Source organism: Danio aesculapii, chromosome 3 (genome assembly GCF_903798145.1).
Source record: "Danio aesculapii chromosome 3, fDanAes4.1, whole genome shotgun sequence".
Classification (NCBI taxonomy): Eukaryota; Metazoa; Chordata; class Actinopteri; order Cypriniformes; family Danionidae; genus Danio; species Danio aesculapii.
This window is the reverse complement of record NC_079437.1, coordinates 12745582-12770581: the sequence shown is the minus strand read 5'-3', so window position 1 is coordinate 12770581 and position 25000 is coordinate 12745582. Positions and strand designations below refer to the sequence as shown.

The 25000-nt window shown below is 37.4% G+C and overlaps 1 protein-coding gene across 1 annotated transcript in view; it reads right to left on the bottom strand.

Annotated features, from left to right (window-relative positions):
- Nucleotides 1-3084: 3084 nt before the first annotated feature.
- plppr2a (phospholipid phosphatase related 2a) overlaps nt 3085-25000 on the bottom strand; it is a 74050-nt gene continuing 52134 nt past the window's right edge. Inside the window, exons 4-8 of the mRNA XM_056453165.1 lie at nt 19066-19186; nt 16610-16860; nt 13383-13559; nt 7327-7454; nt 3085-3749 (exon numbers count right to left, since the gene is read on the bottom strand). Of these exons, the coding sequence (XP_056309140.1) occupies nt 3641-3749; nt 7327-7454; nt 13383-13559; nt 16610-16860; nt 19066-19186 (786 nt within the window). The 3' untranslated portion in view covers nt 3085-3640. The remainder of the gene's footprint in view (nt 3750-7326; nt 7455-13382; nt 13560-16609; nt 16861-19065; nt 19187-25000) is intronic.

Below are 25000 nucleotides of genomic sequence, written 5' to 3'. Positions count from 1 at the left end.
TGTGTGTAGTATTTATACTTCTGCGTGCTGTTTGTGTTGCTCTGCAATAACACTTGCGAAACGTTAGCTGGCAGTAGGTTGTTGTGTTCCTCTGTGTCAAGTTTCTTTAGGAGTGTTTTGTTTTTTCTGAATGTTACCTTAATGTACAAGTAGCTAAAACTCGCTCATTCAGAGGCTGGAACGGGTGGACGTGTTACTTTAATCATAAGGTAAACACAAAACAAAAGTTTCCATCTAGAGCTCCTTCATGGGATTCGACACTTGTAAACACTCGCTCCATCGGGCTTGTGCGGCTCTCAGCATTGCCCATACTCATCACAACTAGCAAGCCGAACAATCACAGAGCTTGCGCTATGCGTCGTTGCTACGTGCAGTTAGTGATGGTGAAATGAAGCTTTCTGAACCAGTCAACTGTTCAACTCAATTGTATCGGGAAAAGGTTCCTTACTCAAAGCTTTCCAAATCAGATCTCAATGAGGACCTCTGCTGGTTAAATTGTGGGACAGCACTGTGTTGCAAAAATGTCAAAAGTTCACAACTGACCAACTCATTCATATAGTCCTATAGCAATAGTAATATAAACAAGATACCCAATTACTGTAGTTTTTTTACATATAAGATATGTTACATTACACCACCGATGACTGTAGTAAAATCCAAGGTATTCATAAGCATTTACATTTATCTATTCCAACCGATCCTACACCTACACTCTCGTTCTGAGCTGAACAGGTGATTCCTGCATGGGAGGTGGAATGCTCTAAGGAGGAGGCTATGAGAGGGAGATGTACTGTATTGATGGCGTGGGTTTTCTGATGGATGTCCGCTCCAGGATGGAGTAACACGTCTTTATGATTATTAATAAAATTGAACGTTTAATGGCCTAGATTATTTGATGACCCTAGTGTCATCCTACTACAGAGTAAAACTGGAATACTTTGTGTGTGATTGCTTTTCTGTAAGCCAAATGATTTGTTTTCTTAGGATCTACCATGCTAGGTCAGAGGTCATGGAGACCTGAGTGGACCTGGACTGTTTTCTGAGTTATATGCCATTTTATATGGTAAATCTTTTAAAGTGAATTCCTTTATATCCAAGCTGCCAGTTTGGATGTAGATTGTACCAGTTTTTAACCAGTTTTGATAAGACAGCTGAGAGTACACTCAGCCTTGGGTAAGAAACGGATTGTACTGTGAGTGTGCGTGTTCTTTTTCTTTGTGGAGCATTTCACAGGCCTGGGGTCAGCTCTAATTAGCCTAGTGGCTGTCTGACGTTTGTATGCTAGAGATATTGAGATATCGTTCAGAATTGTACGCACGCACACATGTGGAAATTTTCCGATCAGGTTAAAACACCTATATGTGTGACACAGTTAGGCCCAATCCCAATTCTATTTTGGTACCCCTACCCCTTCCCTTTGGCCCTTAAAACTGAGGGTTAAGGAGAAGGGCTTTAAAATTTACCCCTAAGAATTGGAACCCCACTACAGCACCTGCATACGTCATCGTAAGTCATCGCGATCTCTTGCTTCATATGAGATCAGACGATTGCGACTGCTCTAGTTATTCTAGTTGCTTTATTTTTTGGTATTTATCTTCAGGAAATTACTGAAGGCATATTTTTTGTTATCATAACGATCTAATGTGGCAATGAGATTAACTATACTGCGCATTTACACAGTGGCCATATTCATCTACGTAAACAACACTAACATTATAGCAGACACTGTAAAAAGCTCATTCTCAGTCACTAGATTTTTCAGACAGGGTATTCGAGTGTCATCAAGTGTCAGAATGTTGTGGGACTGCTATACAGGAGTTATTATTATGGATTATAGGTAGAGCCAGACGGAATCTGCGGACGTTTTTTGCTATTTCTGCTGAAAATTTTGGTAAAAATCTGCGGATTTCTGCGGAATTATTTTGGGAGTATCATGCTAAAAACTAAAACCTTATAAACTAAAAACCTTAATATACGAAATAAAAAATCATATCTTTTTAACTTGTATTTAATGTTTAAAATGCAAATCCAATTAGATCCACTTTATTTGATAAACAAAGTAAGTCTCTCCTATAATATATCTACTAAAAGAGAAAAAATATTACTTTACAAACAAACTGCATTGTACATAAATCAGATGAACATTTTCATATTAGTCAATAATAATACTGTACTTATTTTAAAAACTGAATATAGATTTAAACACGTTTACACAAGTAAATAAACAGAATTAATAATGGGCTAAAAATCTGCGGAAATCTGTGGAAAATCTGTGCACGCAGATTCCGTGTGGGCCTAATTATAAGTCGCGAAATTTAGCGGTTTTTATTTTAGCGTTTTTTTTATAAAAAGCATGACGGTAAAAGACGAACACGGTTATGAATATATTAAAACATGTGGTTGTTTGTTGTAAAAATTCGTAATAATGACAAAAAAGACTAATTTGTGGATCTCCTTACTTCCGGGTTCAGCAATACTGCCTTTGTGGTTGGTGTATTCTGCAAAATTTTCTTACCCCTTGGTTTTGAGTGTGGTCCTGAAAAATCTTTGTTCGAAGGGGTATTCACCCATTCCCCTTATCCCTACGCCTTCAAGTTAAAGAGAATTGGGACACCCCTACCCCTCGACATGAATGCGCAAAACGAGGGGTAGGGGTAAAGGGAAGGGCTAAGAGGTAGAATTGGGCCTAAATGACGTTATGTGAGAGTATAATTGTTGATGTTTTTAACATTGTAAGCAGTGCGGCCTACAAACTCATTGTGAGCATCAAAGCTGGCTTCTGCAAACTATCTTCAGTAAACTTTCTTGAATCTCTGACTCCGGCTCTTCTTCATCTGACAGACTGGTAATTTTTGGGTTAAAACTGTAAATTCCACCTACAGTTTATTTCTGTCTTTTTTCTGTTCGCATCCTGTGCCAATGTGCGCCCTGGCGGCACTGTTGCAAACTGCTGTTACACCTAAAAACATTTTACTAATCCCTTTGTCCTGCGGCGGCGTCACACATGGTGGTAGTGCTCAATCTGTCACAACTGTACATGCAAAGTGTTTAATGCAACCAAAATCATTGGAGGACACTGCGTACTGTAAATTGACACCGGAGGGCTTCCCAAAGCATCACAAATTGACAAGAAGGGGTCCTGATTGAGCATCAATATGTGACTAGTCGGGAGTGAGAATGTGTTAGACAATAAAAACTAAAAAGTGACTCAAAACAACATGCTTTGAACAAGAAGCACAATGTATTTACAGTACATAAGAACGAATGCATTTGACACTGTCAGTAAAAATCGAGTTTTTTGCGATTCAGCCAAAAGCTGATCGAGATTTCTTCATCGGTTCCCCAGGAAGTAGGTCGGGTTGGTTTCGAGATGTCTGAGCAGGTGCGCATCCACCCACAGTCCAAACAAACTCTCCGGCAAGACCGGAACGCCTGCCCGTGGTCTCTGGCGTTGGAGATCTTGGCTCTCTAAAAGTGCTTGTTTGAGCGGTTTGTGGAGGCCCTATCGGCATGGAGGAGTATGGAGGATGAGGGGTTGGAGGTGTGGAAATCTAGACCTGCGTGGAGTAGGAGCGCTGCAGGTTGGCGGAGCGTCCGGCGGAGTGGGCGGCGCAGTGGTGCGCGTGCTGGGACGGCTGGTCTAGACTTCGCTGGAAATGGAGCGAGACGGTATGAGGACATCGGGGGGGACGGGGAACCGATGAGGCTGATGGTCATGTGATCTCAGTGAATGGAGATCCCCTTGGAGTCTGTAAGGGGGGGAGAGAGAGAGTGTGAGGGGAAAGAGAGAAAGAGAGAGAGAGAGAAAGGATGAGAAACCAAGACTTGAAGTGGAAACTGTGTTCGGATAGAATAAAATTAGTGATGCACCGAAATTAATTTGTAAGAGGAGAACTGAAAGCCTTCATTTAGCCAAAAACTGATGTTTTTTTTAGAATCAACCAATTAAATAAATAGATTTAATAACCAATGCGCCTAAAAAGTGTATATGTATGTATTAAATAAACTAAGGCAGCTTATACGCTGTAAAGAGTATGTGTAAATCAAGTTTTCTGTATTTTGGGATTCATTTATTTCTATGCTTTTGAATTATATCATACATTTCCTTGACGTATGATGTTTCGTATGACATAGCAGTGTAATTAATATAAGTGAAAACCGAGACGATGACTAGCCAGAGATAACTGTTGCCGGGCAGGGGGGTTAAAGTCCCTGGCGTCTGGCTGAGATCAAGACCTTTTATTACGTTTGGCTAACTAAAGCCATCTACTCCCAGCAGGGGGTGGAATAAGGGTGATTTACTTCCAGAAGGAAGTTGAAATTGCAGGTAATAGAGCTGTAAAGCTTAACTTTTTGATTGTAGGTAAAAAATCGAATCTGTTGGGGACGTCCAATAGATTAATAGGTACCAAAAAAGTCCACAGAGGGGGGGGGGTGATCACCAGAATGGGGAAGTCCCAGAGTAAAATAATAAAATATGATACACCGGAGTTTTGGAATATGGAAAAACTGTCTTTACACTGTTTTCATATTATTTGTTTCTATTTTATTTATATGTGTCTCTTTTATTCCAGTTTATGTAAAGCACTTTGAATTGCCACTGTGTATGAATTGTGCTATTTAAATAAACTTGCCTTGCCTATGAAGTATGATTTCCTTGACGATCTTGACGTTTCCTCAACAACGTTTTATGTTAAAAAGTTTAAATAAGTTTATTGACATTTTGTTATTGACATTTGATATATCGTCTGGGATGATGTCATAAATTACGACGCAAAAACCTGGTAATTAACTGACAAGTACTTTATCTGTTATTTTAGGCACTTGATTCGATGTATAATTTCTTATACAAAATATTCTTTCAGATTATAAAAATCTCAATAAAAGTCACTTTGTTAAATTGCAGTGTTAAAATTAACACCAAACTTTGACAGAGCAGAGATCAAGGTCTTATAACTCCTAATTGACTAATTTCTTTTACATTGTACATTACATATTTGAGAACAGAACTAAGTTTCTTCTTCAACTTGTTGTGAAGGACAGTTCATTCAATTAAAAATGTATCTTTCATTTCAGTTTAATATTATTTGTTTTATTTTTCAAGGAATATATTTTACGCTCATCATTCATTCATTCGTTTTCTTGTCGGCTTAATCCCTTTATTCATCCAGGGTCGCCACAGCGGAATGAACCGCCAATTTAACCAGCATATGTTTTACGCAGCGGATGCCCTTCCAGCTGCAACCCATCTCTGGGAAACATCCACACACACTCATTCACACTCATACACGGACAATTTAGCCTAACCAATTCACCTGTACCGCATGTCTTTGGACTGTGGGGGAAACCGAAGCACCCGGAGGAAATCCACGCGAATGGAGGGAGAACATGCAAACTCCAAACAGAAACGGCAACTGATCCAGCTGAGGCTCGAATTATATGAAATTGTTCTCATGGAGATAAAAAATATTGTTTAAGGCAAATTATTTATTTTTCATTGGGTCAAGTGACAACATTTAGATGTTAACCATCACCCTAATTCTTTTAATTGGATGAATGAAAGCGTTTTTCCAGTGTATTGGTATAAGATACCCCTCCAGTGACTGCTTTTGTGCCTACAGTGCTCAGCAGATATAAATACACCCCTCACAAATCTCTCCTTTAAATTCATACTTTTAATAGAAAGCCATCCTATTTTATATTTGTGCATATACATTAGATTAGTCAGTACTGAAGCCAAATCTGGAGCCTATCTAACAAAATAACTTATAATAACGGTTCAAAAACTAGTGCACCCAAACTTAATGTTATAAAAAAATATTAAAATACAAATTAAAAAAGAGGAAAAATCAAGAGAAGCAAAAAAAAAATAAAAATAAAAATAAATAAATCAAATTTAGTTGAAATTTTGTAGGTTGTAATTTTATTTTGCAATATTAAGCTTGATATTTAATTGCATCTTTCAATTTCTAAATAGGTTTGGTGACTAAAATATAATTTTAATAAATATATCTGTTTAATAAATCTGTTTTGTTTAAATGTACCAAAATACACCCATATTCACTGAGAATTGGATAAAAATATTCATTTTCAAAATGGGCTGAACTCAATTATGCTAAGCACTGCATATTTCTAAGAGTGTACACCTAATGTGCAATACACTGCACTGTAAACAATATCTGTTAATAAACAGCTGCCTGTAGCTCATGATTCATGTATTTACATGCTTTTGTATCACATTATGGAGCCTTGATCTTTGTATTGCTACCTTTGATGCTGAAAAAATTAACAAAGTGAATTTTAATGAAAAATTTGGAACTATTTATTATTTAGCAGAAATTAAAATTTAGATAGGTGTGAATTAGCATGGTTAAAATAAATATTTATGAAATTCTGTTTAAGCTTGCAACTGCAATATAGACGACTCTGAACTGCAAGTTTATAGAAATAAACATGCAAATGCTACATATAAACTCACAAATGTGACTTCTTACCACAATTCAGAGTTTATCTCGTACTTCAGACGAAGAATTGCAGGAAAAAGTCACATTTGTAAGATGAAAAAATCCAAAAAGTTGGAATTTGTTCGTTACTTTTCCTATTCCAAGGTCAAAATAAGTTTCTGTAACACAGTGTACACAAATCAGACATTAACACAGACAAAACACGCCATTAAATAAGATAACTCATTGAAACAACACCATTTCGGTTTGTGACTTCCGCCCTCCAAAGTCATTTCAGGAGAAAAAACAAAGTGAAAACTGCAGAAATTTCAGTGCATCACTAAAATAAAATATAAGATTGAGGCAGAAAAAGGGGATGACTTGTATGATCGAGGTGAGGAAGAGAGGAACTAAAAAAACAAAGTATTTTCAAAAGTGAGGAGGATGAGCATGGCTTTCAAAGGGGAAACTCACACCGAGAGTGGAGTGGGGGGGGAACTCCATATTTTCTGAAGCTCCACATGCTACACAGTCCACTTTTATAAAGATGTTAACCTCCAATCAGCCCTTTGAGCAATCAGTGACATAATAATCTCTAAACGCTTCTCAGTGGCTCTATCATAACAGTAACGTCTCTCTTCAAGGACAAGCAAAGGGCCGGTCAGTCCTCCAGAATTGCAGGGTGTTGTGGTTGGTGTTTGGGTTGTGCAGGTTGGACATGCTAGTAAAGGGAGGAGGAGAAGGAGGGCTGGGTGGGTCTTGGGAGTCACATTAGGGTCCACTGGGTCAAAAACAGAAGGACAGGGTGGGTCGTAATCCATCCCTTTATGTGTGCATCCCTGCTACTAACCCGCTCCCACCCCTTACCTGAGTGCCACTTAACTTTTCAAGTGGACTCTCTACGCAGGGCAGCGCCACCATGGGCATGCCCAGAACAGACTCAGGCCGCTGGACTCGCACCGCCGGGGGAGGAGGCTTTGTCTGCTGGAAGTTGTTGATCACGCATGTCACCTGAAGAGATGGAGAGAGAGAGAAGACAGAGAGAGAGGGAAAAAAGAAAAGCAGTAGTGGAGGAAATGATGGATTGTTTGGATTTTAGTACAATGTAAATAATGATATGAAAAACAGTCATGACAACACATGTTTGACTATTTTTTTAAATCAGTTTAATCAACAAATTTGTTGCATTTACACAAAATTTTACTTCATATTTTTAGTAAGTTGAAGTCAAAATTACACTGAAAAAAAGAACTCTTAAGATTTACTTTAAATAATCCTTGTAACAATTTGCATAAACAAATTGTAAGTAAATGATCTTATATCGCAGGGGTCAGGGACCTTTTTTCAGCAAAGAGCCATTTTGGATTTTTTCGGCAAATGCATTTTTTTAAAGAGCCATTAGGGATATATATGAAGCATCACATGTTGAGCTAGTCCATGTATTAATAAAGGACAGTTTATAGAATTTATTTCTTTTCACCACTCATGAACATTGCTTGAATTTTATGGTGCAAGGTTACGTTAGAAATGCAAGTGGCATGCCCTTTATTGGTGTCGCGATTCAAGTTAGTCCACAGCGCCGCACACACGCATTGGTTAAAACATTTTTCTGTAAAAATATACAATAAAAAGGTAATTTTAATTGTATTTTCAAAAGGAAACAGAGTTTTAGTGACAGTTTTAATTTTTTATAGAAGGGAGATGGATACACATATTTTTGAGCCACAGGCTATAACTAAAGCAAGTCCGTTATTTCCAATGGAGGGATGCGTATGTGAGGCAACACGCTCGCACTTTCCAGCCGCACATAGTTGAGATGATAAGGAGCTTCAGTGACCGCAGGAAATGCAAACGGCTGAAGTTTAAGGAAGACGCAGAGAAAAGTACACAGGTTTGCAAACCCACCTAAAGTTTCAAACAATGGCGTCGATGAGAGCGATCATGTGATGAATGTTGATCCGCCAGCCGAGATCAATCAAGTGTTTTCGGAGAGAGTGCTGAAAGACTTGTGGGTCAGCTGTTTTTAATAGCCCGAATCTTGATACGTTGCATTTACTGCGTGTTCAGCGCAAATGGCCGCTAAATGTAAAATCTCTGTTGCTCATTCGCAGGAAGACGATGAAAGCTCTTGTGTTGAGGCCAATGAGCCTTACATCCAAAAATAGAGCAAGGGTGTTTCTTTGGTGACATCGCTTTGACTCACACACTGAAAATGGCGGATGTGAAACAACAAACTGAGGAAGTGGTAATGCGTGCCTTTCAATCAATAGAGTGGAGGAACTATGACGTCACTTTGTAGGCGAATCGGCTGCTAGCATAAAACTGGTTCCCTCTATAAAATCCATATAGGATTTTCCCATAGGCTTTTCGAAGATTGCAAATAATAAGCTCTGTGTTCAAATACTGTTCATTACACTTACATGTTTTGTCCAGCAGCATAATCCTGACATGAAACTTCAACTTTGAGCACTTTTGGATCTTAAATGCAAATGCAAGAATTGAAAAGCTAACATTAGGCTATAAACGGACTACAGTGCCCTCGGGGCGCTTGCCTGTGACGTCAGCACCACCCTGCTACAGACAACTTTTCTAGCTTATTTTTAAAAATATGGTTTATGACAAAGAGTTAATCTCTCTGTTTATTATATTATAATGCACGCTATATATTATAAACAAATAAATAAATACACATAGACCTATGTGCCTTTTGGATCATTTTTACGTGGGAAATACATGTTTTGCTTTACGGTTGTTGTAAAAGTTTTAAAACCATGCATAAATGTGCCTACATAATATTATCATAAGACATATTTAAATAAGTGTATCGCTCGCGTGCACACAGCTTACCTTAACAAACGACAGAAATGAGGCGTGAGGGACAAGTCTATACGCCTGCAAGTTCCATCATGGATAGAGAACAACATTCAGTATTCTTTTTATGTCACGAAGTACAGCGAAAATCAGCCCATAGTCACATCTGCTATACATTTTATGGAGGAGTGTAAATATTGCAGTTATGATGGAGTTAAATGTGTTCAGATGAAGAAAAAAAACGTCGAAAAATTACTTGATCATGTTAAAATGACAGTTAATATGTGAGTGTTTCTTACACATTTATTCACACGTTTGCATTACTGAGAGCAGGAAAGAGACAGGCTGCTCTGGTAAGCAATATCTTTATAATATCGTTTAATTAAAATAAATGATAAACAAATTAGTCTGTCTCTACAGCCTTTACAAGTGAAGGCATTATCTACACACAATATGAAATCCCAATTAGAAAAACACTACAAACTATAAAATACTATTCATGAAAACACCTAAATAACAGATAAATCCAAATGCTCAACACAAGTGAGCTGCGCTCCAGACGAGTTCAGCTCGATGACGTATAATGCCTCAGACACCGCCTGTAGTCCAGTTTAGTAACTTGAAAGCAACCGTCTTTTTAAAGAAGCATAACCGATTAAAAAAATCAATAGTGTGATGTAACTGATGTGGTTTATGTCGTAGAACAAAACGTGGAAGTATCTTGAGTTTGTGTTAGCCACGAACCCTATTTCAGCGATTTTACTGAAATCCCATTCAAAAACCCATTGACTTTGGGATGAGGGAACCGGAACTGCTAAAATGGGGTTCTGGGGTTTTGCATACAAATTGACGTCATAGTTCCTCCACTCTATATTGGTGGGCGGGGGGACCGCACTCCTACGTCAATTTGTGGTTGGTTTCAAAACCGCTCCAATCGGTCCACCATTTTTATGTTGTTAAATTGGAAAAAAAAGGACTGGGTGTGTTTATATCACCCCAATATGACGGTCTATACACTATACCTACACACATGTCTGTCTAAACAGCTTGAAAAGTGGATTTTTCATCATAGGTGCCCTTTAATATTTAACCTAACACTCTTGAATGAATTAAATAAAAGTTAATTGATTATCTTTAATTTTGAGTCTATATATTTTTTTAATTAATCATGTTCTTGTTTTAGCAAAAGGAACATTGCTTTAATCAATTTAAATAAATCTTAGTAGTTACAAATTATTACATTTGGTTTAACTTATTTAATTATGGCACACATTTCCACTGATTTGAAATGTGTTATTTCATTTTATTTTATTTGAAGAAAATTGAACCCAGAAGCATAATTTACTTTAACAATGCTTACTGATCTCAGAGATAGTGTTAGCACAGCTATAGCTCTCTGAGTGAAGCGTCAAACATTAATGCTGTTAAAAAAAAGCCAAGACCCAAAGCATCAGTGCTACTCTTCTGCAAGGTGGTAACCTTAAAACTTAAAAACGTACTCCAAACTCTTCCTAAACTTTAATTTAATAGATATTAAACCCTGACAAGTCTTTCTCTCAAATTTAAACACCTAAGATTGGTTTATTCTAAAATATTCTCCTCTTAATTTAATCCCTTGCAAAACAAGCTGGAAACTACACAGACATATGCATTTTTAAAAAGTACTCAATATTACAATGATTAGAAAATATTTAAATATTGCAAGAAATAAATATTAATGTTTTAACCTGTCCACTCATTTAGATTATTACATCAAGTAAATGTGTAAATATTAAATATTTACTTAATTTCTAGCTATCGTTGACACTTAATATTACAATTTTAAAATTCTGAGAGTAAACTTATTAGATTTTACTATACCAAAAAGTCATTTCCTTCAGTGTATTGTTTTAAAAATATTTTCCAAGTGCTGTTTTAACTACTTAAATTTATTTATTTTCTTTTCGACTTGGTCCCTTTGTTAATCTGGGGTTCCCACAGCAGAATAAACCACCAACTTATCCAGCATATGTTTTACACAGCGGATGCCCTTCCAGCTGCAACCTATCACTGGGAAACATCCATACACTCTTGCACACACTCACATACGCTACGGGCAATTTAGCTACGGGCAATTTAGCTTATTCAATTCACCTGCACCACATGTCTTTGTACTGGTGGGGGAAACCGGAGCACCCGGAGGAAACCCACACGAACATGGGGAGAACATGCAAACTACACACAGAGATGCCAACTGACCCAGCCGGGGCTTGAACCAGTAACCTTCTTGCTGTGAGGCGATTGTGCTACCTACCCTGCGGCCCTTAGGTAATTTAATAAATTATATAAATAATTCTCATTAACTTCCAGCTGCAGCTGTATCCCTGCTATAGCAACAACGCTAGTGTGGCAAGGGAGGCGGGGCAGAGAACCGTGGGAACGAAACAAGGTAGAGGTAGAACGAGAAGCACCTGTGGCGCACGCCGGCCTCGAGTCCCATGGAGAAGCTCTGGATTATAAGAGGAGGAGTAACAACAGAGGAGGACGAGAGAGGTCCTGGGGTCCGTTCTTCATATCTCGCTTAAATGATCTAAGATGATTTGCCAGATCCTGGATCTTTTAATCTTGATAACTGATCTCAGGCAAATTTGGTTCTTCAAAGAAGTTTGCGAATCAGATTAAAATGTCTGGATGAACTGATCTGAAATCGCTGCATGTGTAGTGAAGGACAGATCTATCGATTCTGAAATCATGATCAGCAATGCAACGATTGGCAGATGGCACAGCAACGTAATGACATCATCTGATTAATATTCGATTATTCATGAATTACATAAAATTTATAGGAAACGGTTTGTTAACTATGATACGCAAAAACTTTTCAACTTTGTTGTGAGCTGCAAGCTTTACACTTTCATCTGTCAAGACTATTTAGCAATTTATTTAGTTTTACAGTTAGAGCGGATTTTCTTTGTTATAGTAGCCGGTTTGTTAATCAGTGTAAAGAATATCTGATGTTTAAATCAATTTTGCATCACAAAAGCATTTTGATGTTGGTAAAGGTGTTTGCAAATTTTGTGAAGCATCAAATCACCATCATATAAGCTGTCAAACCATGTCCATGACTGCATAAATGTATTATCCCTTTAAAAAAAAAAGTCTAATATTGTGCATGTCTATTATCATACACATGTATGTATCTAAAAAGTCCATTTCAATAAATTTTCTCTTTGACCCACCAGCAGGTGGCAGTCTTTGTACTTTTATTTCGGAGTGCAGATTGCACAAGTTTTATTAATATGTATTTTTAAACTTTATATATATATAGTTACATTTTTTTTACTATTTTCCCAAGTGTATATAACCGCTACTGTAAGTAAATATCAGAATTCAGTATATACTTTCAGTATCTTTGCTTGAACTGACCCAATCTAATCCTGTTTATATGAAATGAGCCTGCGCCTGAACAGGTTTGAGCTACCAGAACTGTTGCTATGACAACAACTCCTGCATGAGTTTTGAAGAACGAAACGATCCTGGATCGTGTCAAATCGTCAATAACCAAATCCAGCTAACTGAGTACTCCACATATGAAGAACGAACTCCAGGCCTGGACACGTTTACGTTGTGTTTGTTTTCAGTTCGACGGCAGTCTCTGTGAGAAGCTGTCGTCTGTTTGTTTGTTTTTTCTTTAATAAATTCTTTACATTTTGTCAGTTCTCTGCCTCCTTCTTCCCGATGACCAGGAGGCCGTTTAAAATCATTACACCCAGGTAAGTGGCTGATACGAGGTGTAGCTGGTGACTGTGACAGTAATGCATTTATTTGATTAAAAAAAACTGTAAGTATATCAAAGCTTAATTTTTGATTAGTAATGTGCCCTGACAAGCACTTTATTTAGGCAAGTTGATTTTTCTCTATAATTTATTCTTTTTCCACTCAAAAAATTCTCAAAAGCTGAAATCGATTGTCAAATTGTTGCGTGTCTGACATATATGAACCAATCCTAACATACATCAATTCTTTATTTATCTTTGGGTGATGCATAAATCTCAATTAATTAATTTTTTTTTGTGGTCCAAGGTATTTGCTTAAATGCCTATGCAATCATTTATCATGTCATGTCAGTGTTTTTAATCAGGCTCTCACCAGAAAGACAGCGATGGCTCCACCGGTGAAGAATCCGGCGAGGATGTCTGACCAGTGGTTTCGGTATTCAGCCACTCTCACAACACCCACCAACATGGCCAGACACAGCAGAGTCAGACTGAGTGTGGGTTTGGTCAGTCTCGTCCCTTTAGTCCTGAACACCAGCGTCACGTACATCTGCAAGCACAGAGACAGTGCTGAAGATAAAATCACATCTGAAAAATAAATATTGCCGCATTGTTTTTGTTCACAGATGAATCGTTTATATTCAACAATACAATATTCTCTAAACAAATAAGAACTGACAGACAATATTTTCCATTTATTTACACGTTCAACTTGCAATCTGGGACCTTTATCTGTACTCTTATAACTTTCAATGTTGATTTTTTAAAATAAAACTTTATAAAAGCTACAGACTGTAGTAATCAAATGTAATAAAGTAGTAAATAATGTTCAGTTTTGCTTCAGCCAGTATATGATTCTTTTTGACTCTACAACTTGCTAATAGCCACTTTAAATGAATCACCAATGACCACAATTTCAGCTTAAGTTCATTGTTGATGTTCTCCTTAAGAGTAAACCAGGCTGAACTGGTAGAGCATGTTTCTGTCAGGTGAATATAGAGTGGTAAAGAGTGGTAATTCCTGAATAAAGACGTTATTCTCTACGTGCAACCGAACCAACGCAGGTGAAAGCAATGTAGTTTACTCATAAACAAAACCGAGCATGTACAGAAAAAGCACACCCGCACGCCTCACGCAGAGTTCCTGCTTGACAAGCTGCTCTGCTCCCGGTGCATTGTGAACATGCATGCGGCGCCGAAAATAGCTGCGTTGCTCATGCGTCGCTCATGCGTTGTGAAACCGCCATAACGGTGTTTTATGCGGAGGTGTCGGCACGCAGTGAGTTTTGCAAGTCGACAAAAATAAAGTTAAAATAATATGACGGTGATCTTATTTAGACTAAGTATGGCTCCTGCATGAAGCAGAAAGGAGCGATGATGAGTCAGGGAGGTAAGATTTAATAAATCTCAGCCATGAGTCGGGTCTAAGATTATTCTATAGAACTGTCTAGAGAATTTTATTCAAATTAAATTAATATTCATGCAAAAGATTTCTTAAATTATCTTAGCACCACTCCAGTTCTGTCTTTTAGATTGTTTTCAAGTTAAATTTAGGATTAATTTCTGTTATTTATTTAATAACAATAATACTGTTATATATATATATATATATATACATACACAATTTTATTTTATTTTTTTTTTTTTTTTTGAGGGGGAGCTGTGTCCCAGTGAAGCTTTATGTTTAGCAACTTCCCTGGTTTCAAGTGATAAAGAAAAATATGTATATTTTGTATATTTGAATGTATCCTTTCTGAAAGTGTCACAAATTATAAGAGATTATGTGTACTTGTGGATAAATTGTAAATTGATCAAATGTCCTCACATATATTACAGAGAAAAGAATTATTCTGACCATACAATGCTGCTGAGTATTGATGAGGGGGTCAGACGTGCACTATAGATAATATATTTGTGTTTAATCTATCTAATCTATCTAATCTGTCTATCTATCTATCTATCTATCTATCTATCTATCTATCTATCTATCTATCTATCTATCTATCTATCTATCTATCTATCTATCTATCTATCTATCAATCTATCTATCTATCTATCTATCTATCTATCTATCTATCTATCTATCTATCTATCTATCTATCTATCTATCCATCCATCCATCCATCCATCCATCCATCCATCCATCTATGCCTGTGTATCTGTCCATCCATCCATCCATCCATCCATCCATCCATCCATCCATCCATCCATCCATCCATCCACCTATCTATCTATCCATCCATCCATCCATCCATCCATCCACCTACCTACACTGTAAAAAAATCCTGTACATTTACAGCGAAAATAAACAGCAAAATACCGTTTTCATATATATATATACATACACAATTTTATTTTATTTTATTTTTTTTTGAGGGGGAGCTGTGTCCCAGTGAAGCTTTATGTTTAGCAACTTCCCTGGTTTCAAGTGATAAAGAAAAATATGTATGTTTTGTATATTTGAATCTATCCTTTCTGAAAGTGTCACAAATTATAAGAGATTATGTGTACTTGTGGATAAATTGTAAATTGATCAAATGTCCTCACATATATTACAGAGAAAAGAATTATTCTGACCATACAATGCTGCTGAGTATTGATGAGGGGGTCAGACGTGCACTATAGATAATATATTTGTGTTTAATCTATCTAATCTATCTAATCTATCTAATCTGTCTATCTATCTATCTATCTATCTATCTATCTATCTATCTATCTATCTATCTATCTATCTATCTATCTATCTATCTATCAATCTATCAATCTATCTATCTATCTATCTATCTATCTATCTATCTATCTATCTATCAATCTATCTATCTATCTATCTATCTATCTATCTATCTATCTATCTATCTATCTATCTATCTATCTATCTATCTATCCATCCATCCATCCATCCATCCATCCATCCATCTATGCCTGTGTATCTGTCCATCCATCCATCCATCCATCCATCCATCCATCCATCCACCTATCTATCTATCCATCCATCCATCCATCCATCCATCCACCTACCTACACTGTAAAAAAATCCTGTACATTTACAGCGAAAATAAACAGCAAAATACCGTTTTCATATATATATATACATACACAATTTTATTTTATTTTATTTTTTTTTGAGGGGGAGCTGTGTCCCAGTGAAGCTTTATGTTTAGCAACTTCCCTGGTTTCAAGTGATAAAGAAAAATATGTATGTTTTGTATATTTGAATCTATCCTTTCTGAAAGTGTCACAAATTATAAGAGATTATGTGTACTTGTGGATAAATTGTAAATTGATCAAATGTCCTCACATATATTACAGAGAAAAGAATTATTCTGACCATACAATGCTGCTGAGTATTGATGAGGGGGTCAGACGTGCACTATAGATAATATATTTGTGTTTAATTGTCTTCTGCAGGAGTGAATAAAATAGTGGAAAGCAGCTCTTGGTGTCGTCTTTGATAGTAAAAAGCAGATCTGTTACACTAGCACACATTCATTCGTGTTTGTGAGACAGCAGGCTCATAGCTGCGCTCTTTTGTTTATGTGTCAGTTCATCTACAAGTGAGCACTCTCAGATATTGAAACAGCTGTAGGTTCACTAAACTCACCACAGTGTACACTGCAGAGTAAACACTGAGAGCTGCGTCCTTGGAGGGGAAGGATTTCCTGGCAGACGCCACTATAAGGGGGTTTCCGGTGCAGGCTTTGCGTTCGGTGATGTACTGGAGGTTTGAATGGCAGCCCAGTGCTGTGTAGTTTGGTCTGCACGCCGACAGGAAGTGAGGCGTCTGGTTTCCTGTCACTACCTGTCCAGCATTTGCAAAGATGGTAGTGGTGAAGACACCAAAGGTGTAGACACCTGAAAGAGCAGCAGAGATGAAAGGCTTTACAAACACAGGTAAAACATGCACACATCCATCCATCCATCCATCCATCCACCTACCTACCTGTCTGTCTGTAATACATATCTATCTATCTATCTATCTATCTATCTATCTATCTATCTATCTATCTATCTATCTATCTATCTATCTATCTATCTATCTATCTATCTATCTATCTATCTATCTATCTATCTATCTATCCATCCATCCATCCATCCATCCATCCATCCATCCATCCATCCATCCATCCATCCATCCATCTACCTACCAACCTGACTGTCTGTAATATCTATCTATCTATCTATCTATCTATCTATCTATCTATCTATCTATCTATCTATCTATCTATCTATCTATCTATCTATCTATCTATCTATCTATCTATCCGTCCATCCATCAATCCATCCATGCCTGTGTATCTGTCCATCCATCCATCCATCCATCCATCCATCCATCCATCCATCCATCCATCCATCCATCCATCTACCTACCTACCTACCTGTCTGTCTGTAATATCTATCTATCTATCTATCTATCTATCTATCTATCTATCTATCTATCTATCTATCTATCTATCTATCTATCTATCTATCTATCTATCTATCTGTCCATCCATCAATCCATCCATGCCTGTGTATCTGTCCATCCATCCATCCATCTATCCATCCATCCATCCACCTACCTACCTACCTGTCTGTCTGTCTGTCTGTCTGTCTGTCTGTCATATCTATCTATCTATCTATCTATCTATCTATCTATCTATCTATCTATCTATCTATCTATCTATCTATCTATCTATCTATCTATCTATCTATCTATCTATCTATCTATCTATCTATCTATCTATCTATCTATCTATCTATCTATCTATCTATCCATCCATCCATCCATCCATCCATCCATCCATCCATCCACCTACCAACCTGACTGTCTGTAATATCTATCCATCTATCTATCTATCTATCTATCTATCTATCTATCTATCTATCTATCTATCTATCTATCTATCTATCTATCTATCTATCTATCTATCTATCTATCTATCTATCTATCTATCTATCTATCTATCTATCTATCTATCTATCTATCTATCTATCTATCTATCTATCTATCTATCTATCTATCTATCTAACAATGGGGCTAGTGTGATACAGAGGCCATATCTGTCTATTTAAAATGAAATATATTTGTAATACTTCACCTCATATTTATTTGTAATAATAAATAAAGTTAAATTTGTCAACTATAAATAAATGAAATAAATGAAGAATAACATAACTTATAATATTGCCATGATTTGAAGATAAAATAAAATAAAGAACACAAATAAATAAATAAAATAATAGAAATATACCAATATCTTTGTATATTCTTTTTTTTTCAAGAATAATACCCACCATATTTAAAAGAATAAAAATAGTAATACAAATTATAAAATAATAATAATAATAATAATAATAATAATAATAATAATAATATAATTATAAATAAAATGAAACAAAAGAAAAGATACGCAAAAGAAAAAAGAAAATCTTTTTTTAACATAAAAAATACTTTTAATGTTGGCTTTTACATTATTATTCATAAATGGATTACAATTAAAATAAACTTTTTTTAAAACTGGTACAATTCAATAAGTGGCCATAAGTAAATTTAAATGCCTATTTATTCTGCATGCCATTCTTTATATATTTATATATATAAAGGTTTTCAGCTTTATTGATAGGACAGTGGAGATTTACAGATAGGAAAATGTGGAGAGCAAAGATAGGGATCGGATTGGCAAAGGACCTCAAGGTAGGAATCGAACTCGGGTCACCACGAGCACTTCGTGCTATGTGTTGATGCACCAACCATTAGGCTATTAGCGCCAACATACACATGCCATTCTTTATAAACTTGCAATCATTTAGAAAAAGCCTAGAATATTAATATGCTTAAATTGGATTTGTAAAACTACAGGAGTATTTTATAAATATAAACCGTAAAAGGTTGACGACATCTTTCAGCAATCACAATTTGCAGCATTCAAAAGACTTTAACGCTTCTGATGCGTTTATAATGTGATCCAAACCCTGAAATACTTATTCTAGATTTACAGGCTCTCCTGAAAGGTTGATCGTCAGCTCAACATGGTGAGGATCTTGTGTGAATCTCTACTGAATGTGGATGTAGCGTACCGAGGAAGCGAATGATGCGCCTCAGCAGAGGGTTGAAGTAACAGCAGTCCGCTGTGACGATGGTCTTTTCCTGCGTGCCCTCCGCCCTCATGAAAAACACCATCACCTCGCCAGCCAGAATCTGAGGAAAAAACACACACAAACATAAGAGATCATTCACAAACGATCATTTACTCACTATTAATTCTCCCTCAAGTGCTTTTAAACATTTATGAGCTTTTTTCTTCAATTGAGCACAAAAGAAGATATTCTGAAGAAAGCTGAAAACCGGTAACCATTGACTACTGTATTATACAAACAATTACTGTGGAAGTCAACGGTTACAGCATTTTTCAAAATATCTTCCTTTGTGTTCAACAGAAGAAAAGAAAGCGAAATAGGTTTTAAAGTGCCCTCTTTCAGGTCAAGTCTACCTCAGAATTTTTTCAAGAAATGCTACATAATGGGCGTGGAGCTCTATGAGCAGAGGGAGGAGTGGGCGTGGCCGGCAGAGCAGGGGAAAAAGAGGGGAGCGAACAACTATTGTCAGTTGGCTCACAACGTGAGACACAAACCGTGAGGAGACTCATGATGTTATAGTTTACAAAGTTAAAATGCAAAGAAATAAACAGTAAGTAATGTAATGCCCTGCTACATATGTTATTCGTAATTTCATATACACATAACCACAATTTGTTATATCATTATAAAGACATACATGTTTATATAAACACTATAAATGAGGAGGACTCCTCTCCTCCTAAGTCCCCGGGTCTGAATGCAGACACAGTGGATAGCAATGCAGCAGGTCTCTTGCCATGTCTATTCCAACCATTAGCCCTGCTGGTAATCAGGACGATTTTAAACATAGGCGAACACAGCAGCACGGATAGAGGCGATGTGTCTGAATGGTAACAAACTCAACTGATAAAAGACAAAGTCTGCCATTCTCCAATTCTTGTACAGCTCTCCTGACAAAAATGCTTGCTGCAAACCAACCCTGACAGCACCATGGAGAAAAACATGAAACAAACCTTGTGGATCATGGAAACAAACACATAAGACCCTTCGTGGATGGTTAAATACTGCTTGCCGTGCACAGCCCAGGTCTCACAGCTTGGCAGGTTTGCCTTGCTTTCGGGAAGCACGTGCTGTGTCGAATAATTAAGAAGCAGGGTCTTCTCACAGGATAAGAAAACTCCGCTATGAACAATAATGAGAAACCCGACACATCATCTCTGGACAGGCAGATTCGCGCTGCGTCACCGATTTTAATTCCGCCCCAAAAATAATTTTAAACCCGGAAGATGAAATTAGCTGACAAAAGCTCCAAATTATCCTGTTTTCCACACAATTAAAGCTGACAGGTGCTAACGTTGTCTTAACTGATGTTCAACACACACAAATCTGTTAAAATCTCAAAAAAAAAAATAGTCAAGGGTTTCTTAAACCTTTAAAGTCCCCATGAACCGGAGACAGCGACCATTTTTTTGCCGTATTGTGACGCAGTTCCTAGAGAAACGTGATAGTAAATGAGAGAACAGTGGGCGTGGCTTGTTTTTTTTTATTGCAAGAAGATCGGATATAGTAAAGTAGACATTTCATTCAGAAAGATGGGGAAAAGCTAACAGACACCTCCTCCTCACCATCTCTGTTTGCTTTCAAAACTGGCAGTTGGAGAGGCGTGGTTAAGTATGTTAGTACTTAATACCTCAAAATCACGTAATCTGACAATTTAACTGAAAACAAACAGGAAGTGCATTTTCAGATTTTAGATTACAAGAGCAAACCATTTTTTTTTAATGACATGAACAGATGAATTGTTTACCACAAGTGAAGTTTATTTCTAAACTAATTTCGAGAGGAGCACGTACTTATGATTGTCCACAGCTGGTCCCGCATTAGCTAACACATGATTCACCAATCAGATGATTCCTAACTCACTATCCTCCTTCTAGACTGGGCGACACAGCAACCCAGTGATTAGCACCATTGCCTTACAGCAAGAATGTCACTAGTTGAAAGTCCTTACTGATCCAGTCAACATCTCTGTGCGGAGTTTGCATGTTCTCGCTGTGCTGGCGTGGGTTTCCCCCGGGTTCCCCTATCTATCTATCTATCCTCCCACAGTCTAAAAACACACGATATAAGTAATTTGACCATACCAAATTGGCACTAGCTCTTTTAAGCATTGTTGGTCTCTTAGTAAGCAGTATAGCTATCTCTATAATCTGTCATTAGCCATTAACAAGTCAGGGAGTTCATCGAGATTTACCTGAGCTCAAACTCCCCTCTCGCCCTGCTAACCGGAGGAAACCCAGGGCTCGAGGAACTTATAAGCTCAGGGCTCTCTCCCAGAACAGCATGCCAAGCAAGCTTTATTATCAATCATCAGCTAAGTGTGAACTCTTGTAAACTAACAATGTGAGCTAATAAAATCAATATGGTTAGTTTTGATTGCATGTGTTCTGTAGACAAGTGAAAACTGTGTAAATAAAGTCAGAATTTGTGTTGTTTTTCGTGAACTATTTCTTTAAACACACTGCAGCTTTTCTGTAAAACATCCACCAGCCGAATTCATTTGGCACGGCTGAAGCTCCATTTGGTTGAAAAGCGAGTGCGGTGAAACATGCGCCTACTCTTGCAAAGCCTCCTCGAGATTTTCAATCCTGAGCTGCTAAAAGTTCCTCGTTTTCACCGTTCTCAAATGCCAACAGCAGAACCTCATTATTTCTGATCTCGTTGGACTCGCTTGAGATGAGTAACAGCTCTTTACCATGACTAATTCTGCTTCGGTACAGTACAGACACACCACTTCTCTGCAGTATGGCTTTAGAATCTACTATTTCTCCAATCTCTACAGATCAATCCACTGTTTTTCAATGACCTGCCTAATTAACCTACTTAAAGTACAAATGAAATCAAATGAAACCTGATTTTGTTAGGTCACATTGCTTGAATGGTGGCGAACAGTTCATCTTTGTGAGTCATTACAAAAAAGTTTGCTCTTGTGATCTAGAATTAAAATCTGAAAATGCACTTCTTGTTTGTTTTCAGTTAAATTGTCAGATTACGTCTGTCTGAGGTACTGATCGTGGCTGACAGTTTTGACAACAAACAGAAATGTTAAGGAGGAGGCATCTGTTAGGTTGTAATAAGTCTTTCCCAAACCCTTTTTCTGATCTTTCTAAATAAAATGCCTACTTTACACCAAAATTAATCAACTCGCAATAGAAAAAACAAGCCACGCCCACAGTTTTCTCATTTAATATTCTGTTTCTCTAGGAACTGTGTCACAATATGAAAAAAAATTTATCACAACATCCGGTTCATGTGGACTTTAAATCTTTAAATTGCCATTTAAGATGAAAACAAGTATATTGCAAAATAACTAGTAAAATATTATGCACTGTCTTCTTGACAAAGACTAAATGAAGCCATTAAAGTCATTAACACTATTGTTTAAAATTGTGTTGAAAATAAAATCTCTTGGGAAAGATAAAAAAAAAAAAACATTCATTTTCACAGGAGGGCTAAAAACTTTGCCTAAAACTCTATATGCATCCTAAGGGTGTACTCAGACTAGGCACAGTTGTCTTGAACCATGCCCAAGCGTGATTGTCTCCCTTCTCCCCCTTGGCCTGCTTTCTTAATGCATTTTTTGCCTTCCGAACCGGAGCACATTTAAGTCATTGATGATGTGTGTTATGATTATCAGCGATCTAGCGGCTGCAGATTGCTGGTATATACACGGATCGCTAATGGTCTACAATTCCACCATTATGGACTACAAGACCCAGTCATGCACACACCCGGTTCCTGATCCTGACTGATTGCAAACACAGAGCTGATGCTGCTCAAGTACTGATTACACATGCACGCACGCACGCACGCACACATATACATGCATATACATATATACATACATATATACATACACACATATATATATATATATATATATATATATATATATATATATATATATATATATATATATATATATATATATATATATATATATATATATACATATATGGCTCACTTTGAGACACTCATTGCTGAGTCTTGTTCAACTGTTAGTGAACATTACGTCGCGGTTTCCTTGTCTTGCCTTACATGTTTTTGAACCTTGCTTTGTTTTGTTCGTTCACGTTGCCTGCCTTTTGACCATCTGCCTGTTTATTTGACTTCGACTCTGGACTGCCTGTGTACATCTGTTTGCCCCTGTGTTGACCATTGCTTGCCTGATCATCCCTCTGCTAAATAAACCTGCGTTTGGATCCTCAACTCTCTTGTCAGTGTCACTTTACTGTTGCAATGTGACTTCAGTTTAACAGAAGATAAGTGCTCTCGCTCCGTACAATGGAGATTGCTTTGGTTATATACTGTTTTGTTCTATTTTAAGTAATTTGATACGCAAAGGTGCACAGTCAAATCTTTTTCTGAACAGATCCACCACTTTTGATGCTCATAAATGTTCATTGGAGGCACGTATTAGGAGGTTTGCTGAAGGTGCAGCTGACATGACATGAGGGATTTGCATCTTTAATAAACTATAACAGTTTGTGTTCATTAAAAAGTAGTAATGATTAATAAATCCATATGAAATAGTCAAGTGATGTTGGGTCTTCAGTTTCACGCTCAGCTGCGCTTTGCACTTAGAGTGCATCTGAACCGTACCCAGGTGCATTTCCCGGTTCATTTGTCAAGTGTTAGTGTTGGAAGAATCGCTCAAGTTGAAAAATCTGAACTTCAGCGGACATTCGCACCGCGTTAACCAATCAGGAGCTTGCTCTTGTGGGGGCGTGATTATGAATTAGCGCCTATTGTTGGTGTCCCGGATGAAAATCCTCCGGCCCACACCTCCTTCCATCATCCAGGTTGAGTTTCTACCAACCGACCAATCACAGAGCTTGCGCTACGCGTTGTTGCGACATGTAGTTACCTTTTTTGAGAGGTGTGCATCAGCGACACCGGCGGCAAGGGCTACGCGTCCATGCGTAGGCTGCGCCGTAGCATATGCTTGACGCAGAAGTATAAATCAGCCTTCACACTACAAGCATACAGCATCAAAGCCCAACCAAAATGTGCTCTGGCACACCTCTTCCAACCGGGCCAGGGCCAACTGAACTGCACTTGGGCCCGATTTGGAGCACTCACACTTGTCAAACAAACTGGGAAATGGGAGTCAAACGTGCCTGGGCACATTTCGGATAGCCTAGTGTGAGTACACTCCAAGATATTTCTTTAAAATTGCCAAAGACTCCTTTACTCCAGCGTGTAGTATTACATGTTAAAGCTTGAAAGTGATTTTGTGCTTCTTTGGAATGCTCCACAAAGAGATGTTTGTTAGCTGAACACAAGATCTGCCGGCAGATACTGTATAGCGAGCTGCATTCAGAGCCAGTGAATGATTTATGGACAAATGATAGTGCCTTAAACAAAACTATTCAAGTTAAAAGAAAACACATCCTTGAAGGGATTGTTCACCCCAAAATAAAAAAATGTCCTTACCATTGAATGGTTTCAAACCACCTTTTGTTGAACACAAAAGATACACTTTCTACACTTCAGGAACTGTACTCTTCCAGAGTGAGTAAAAGGGCTCGCAAAATCACTCTGGATGCCTCGCACCCAGCACACTACCTGAACTATTACCATCTAGTCGGTGGTACAGAGCACCAAGCACAAAAAAAAACAGACACAGGAAAAGTTTCTATCCTCAGGCTGTCTACCTTTTGAACAGTTAAATATTCCCCTACTGTGGAATAAATGTGCAATACCTTCTCATACGCACTTGTATACAGCCCCTTATATCAATATACAATACTTTCTCCGTTCGCACTTGTACACACCACCATATAACCTGTATATTTATGACAAATCTGTACGTACAACTCATCATCCAGATTTCTTGACTAACTGCATCTCTGTTTAATGTTTATCGTCTTTT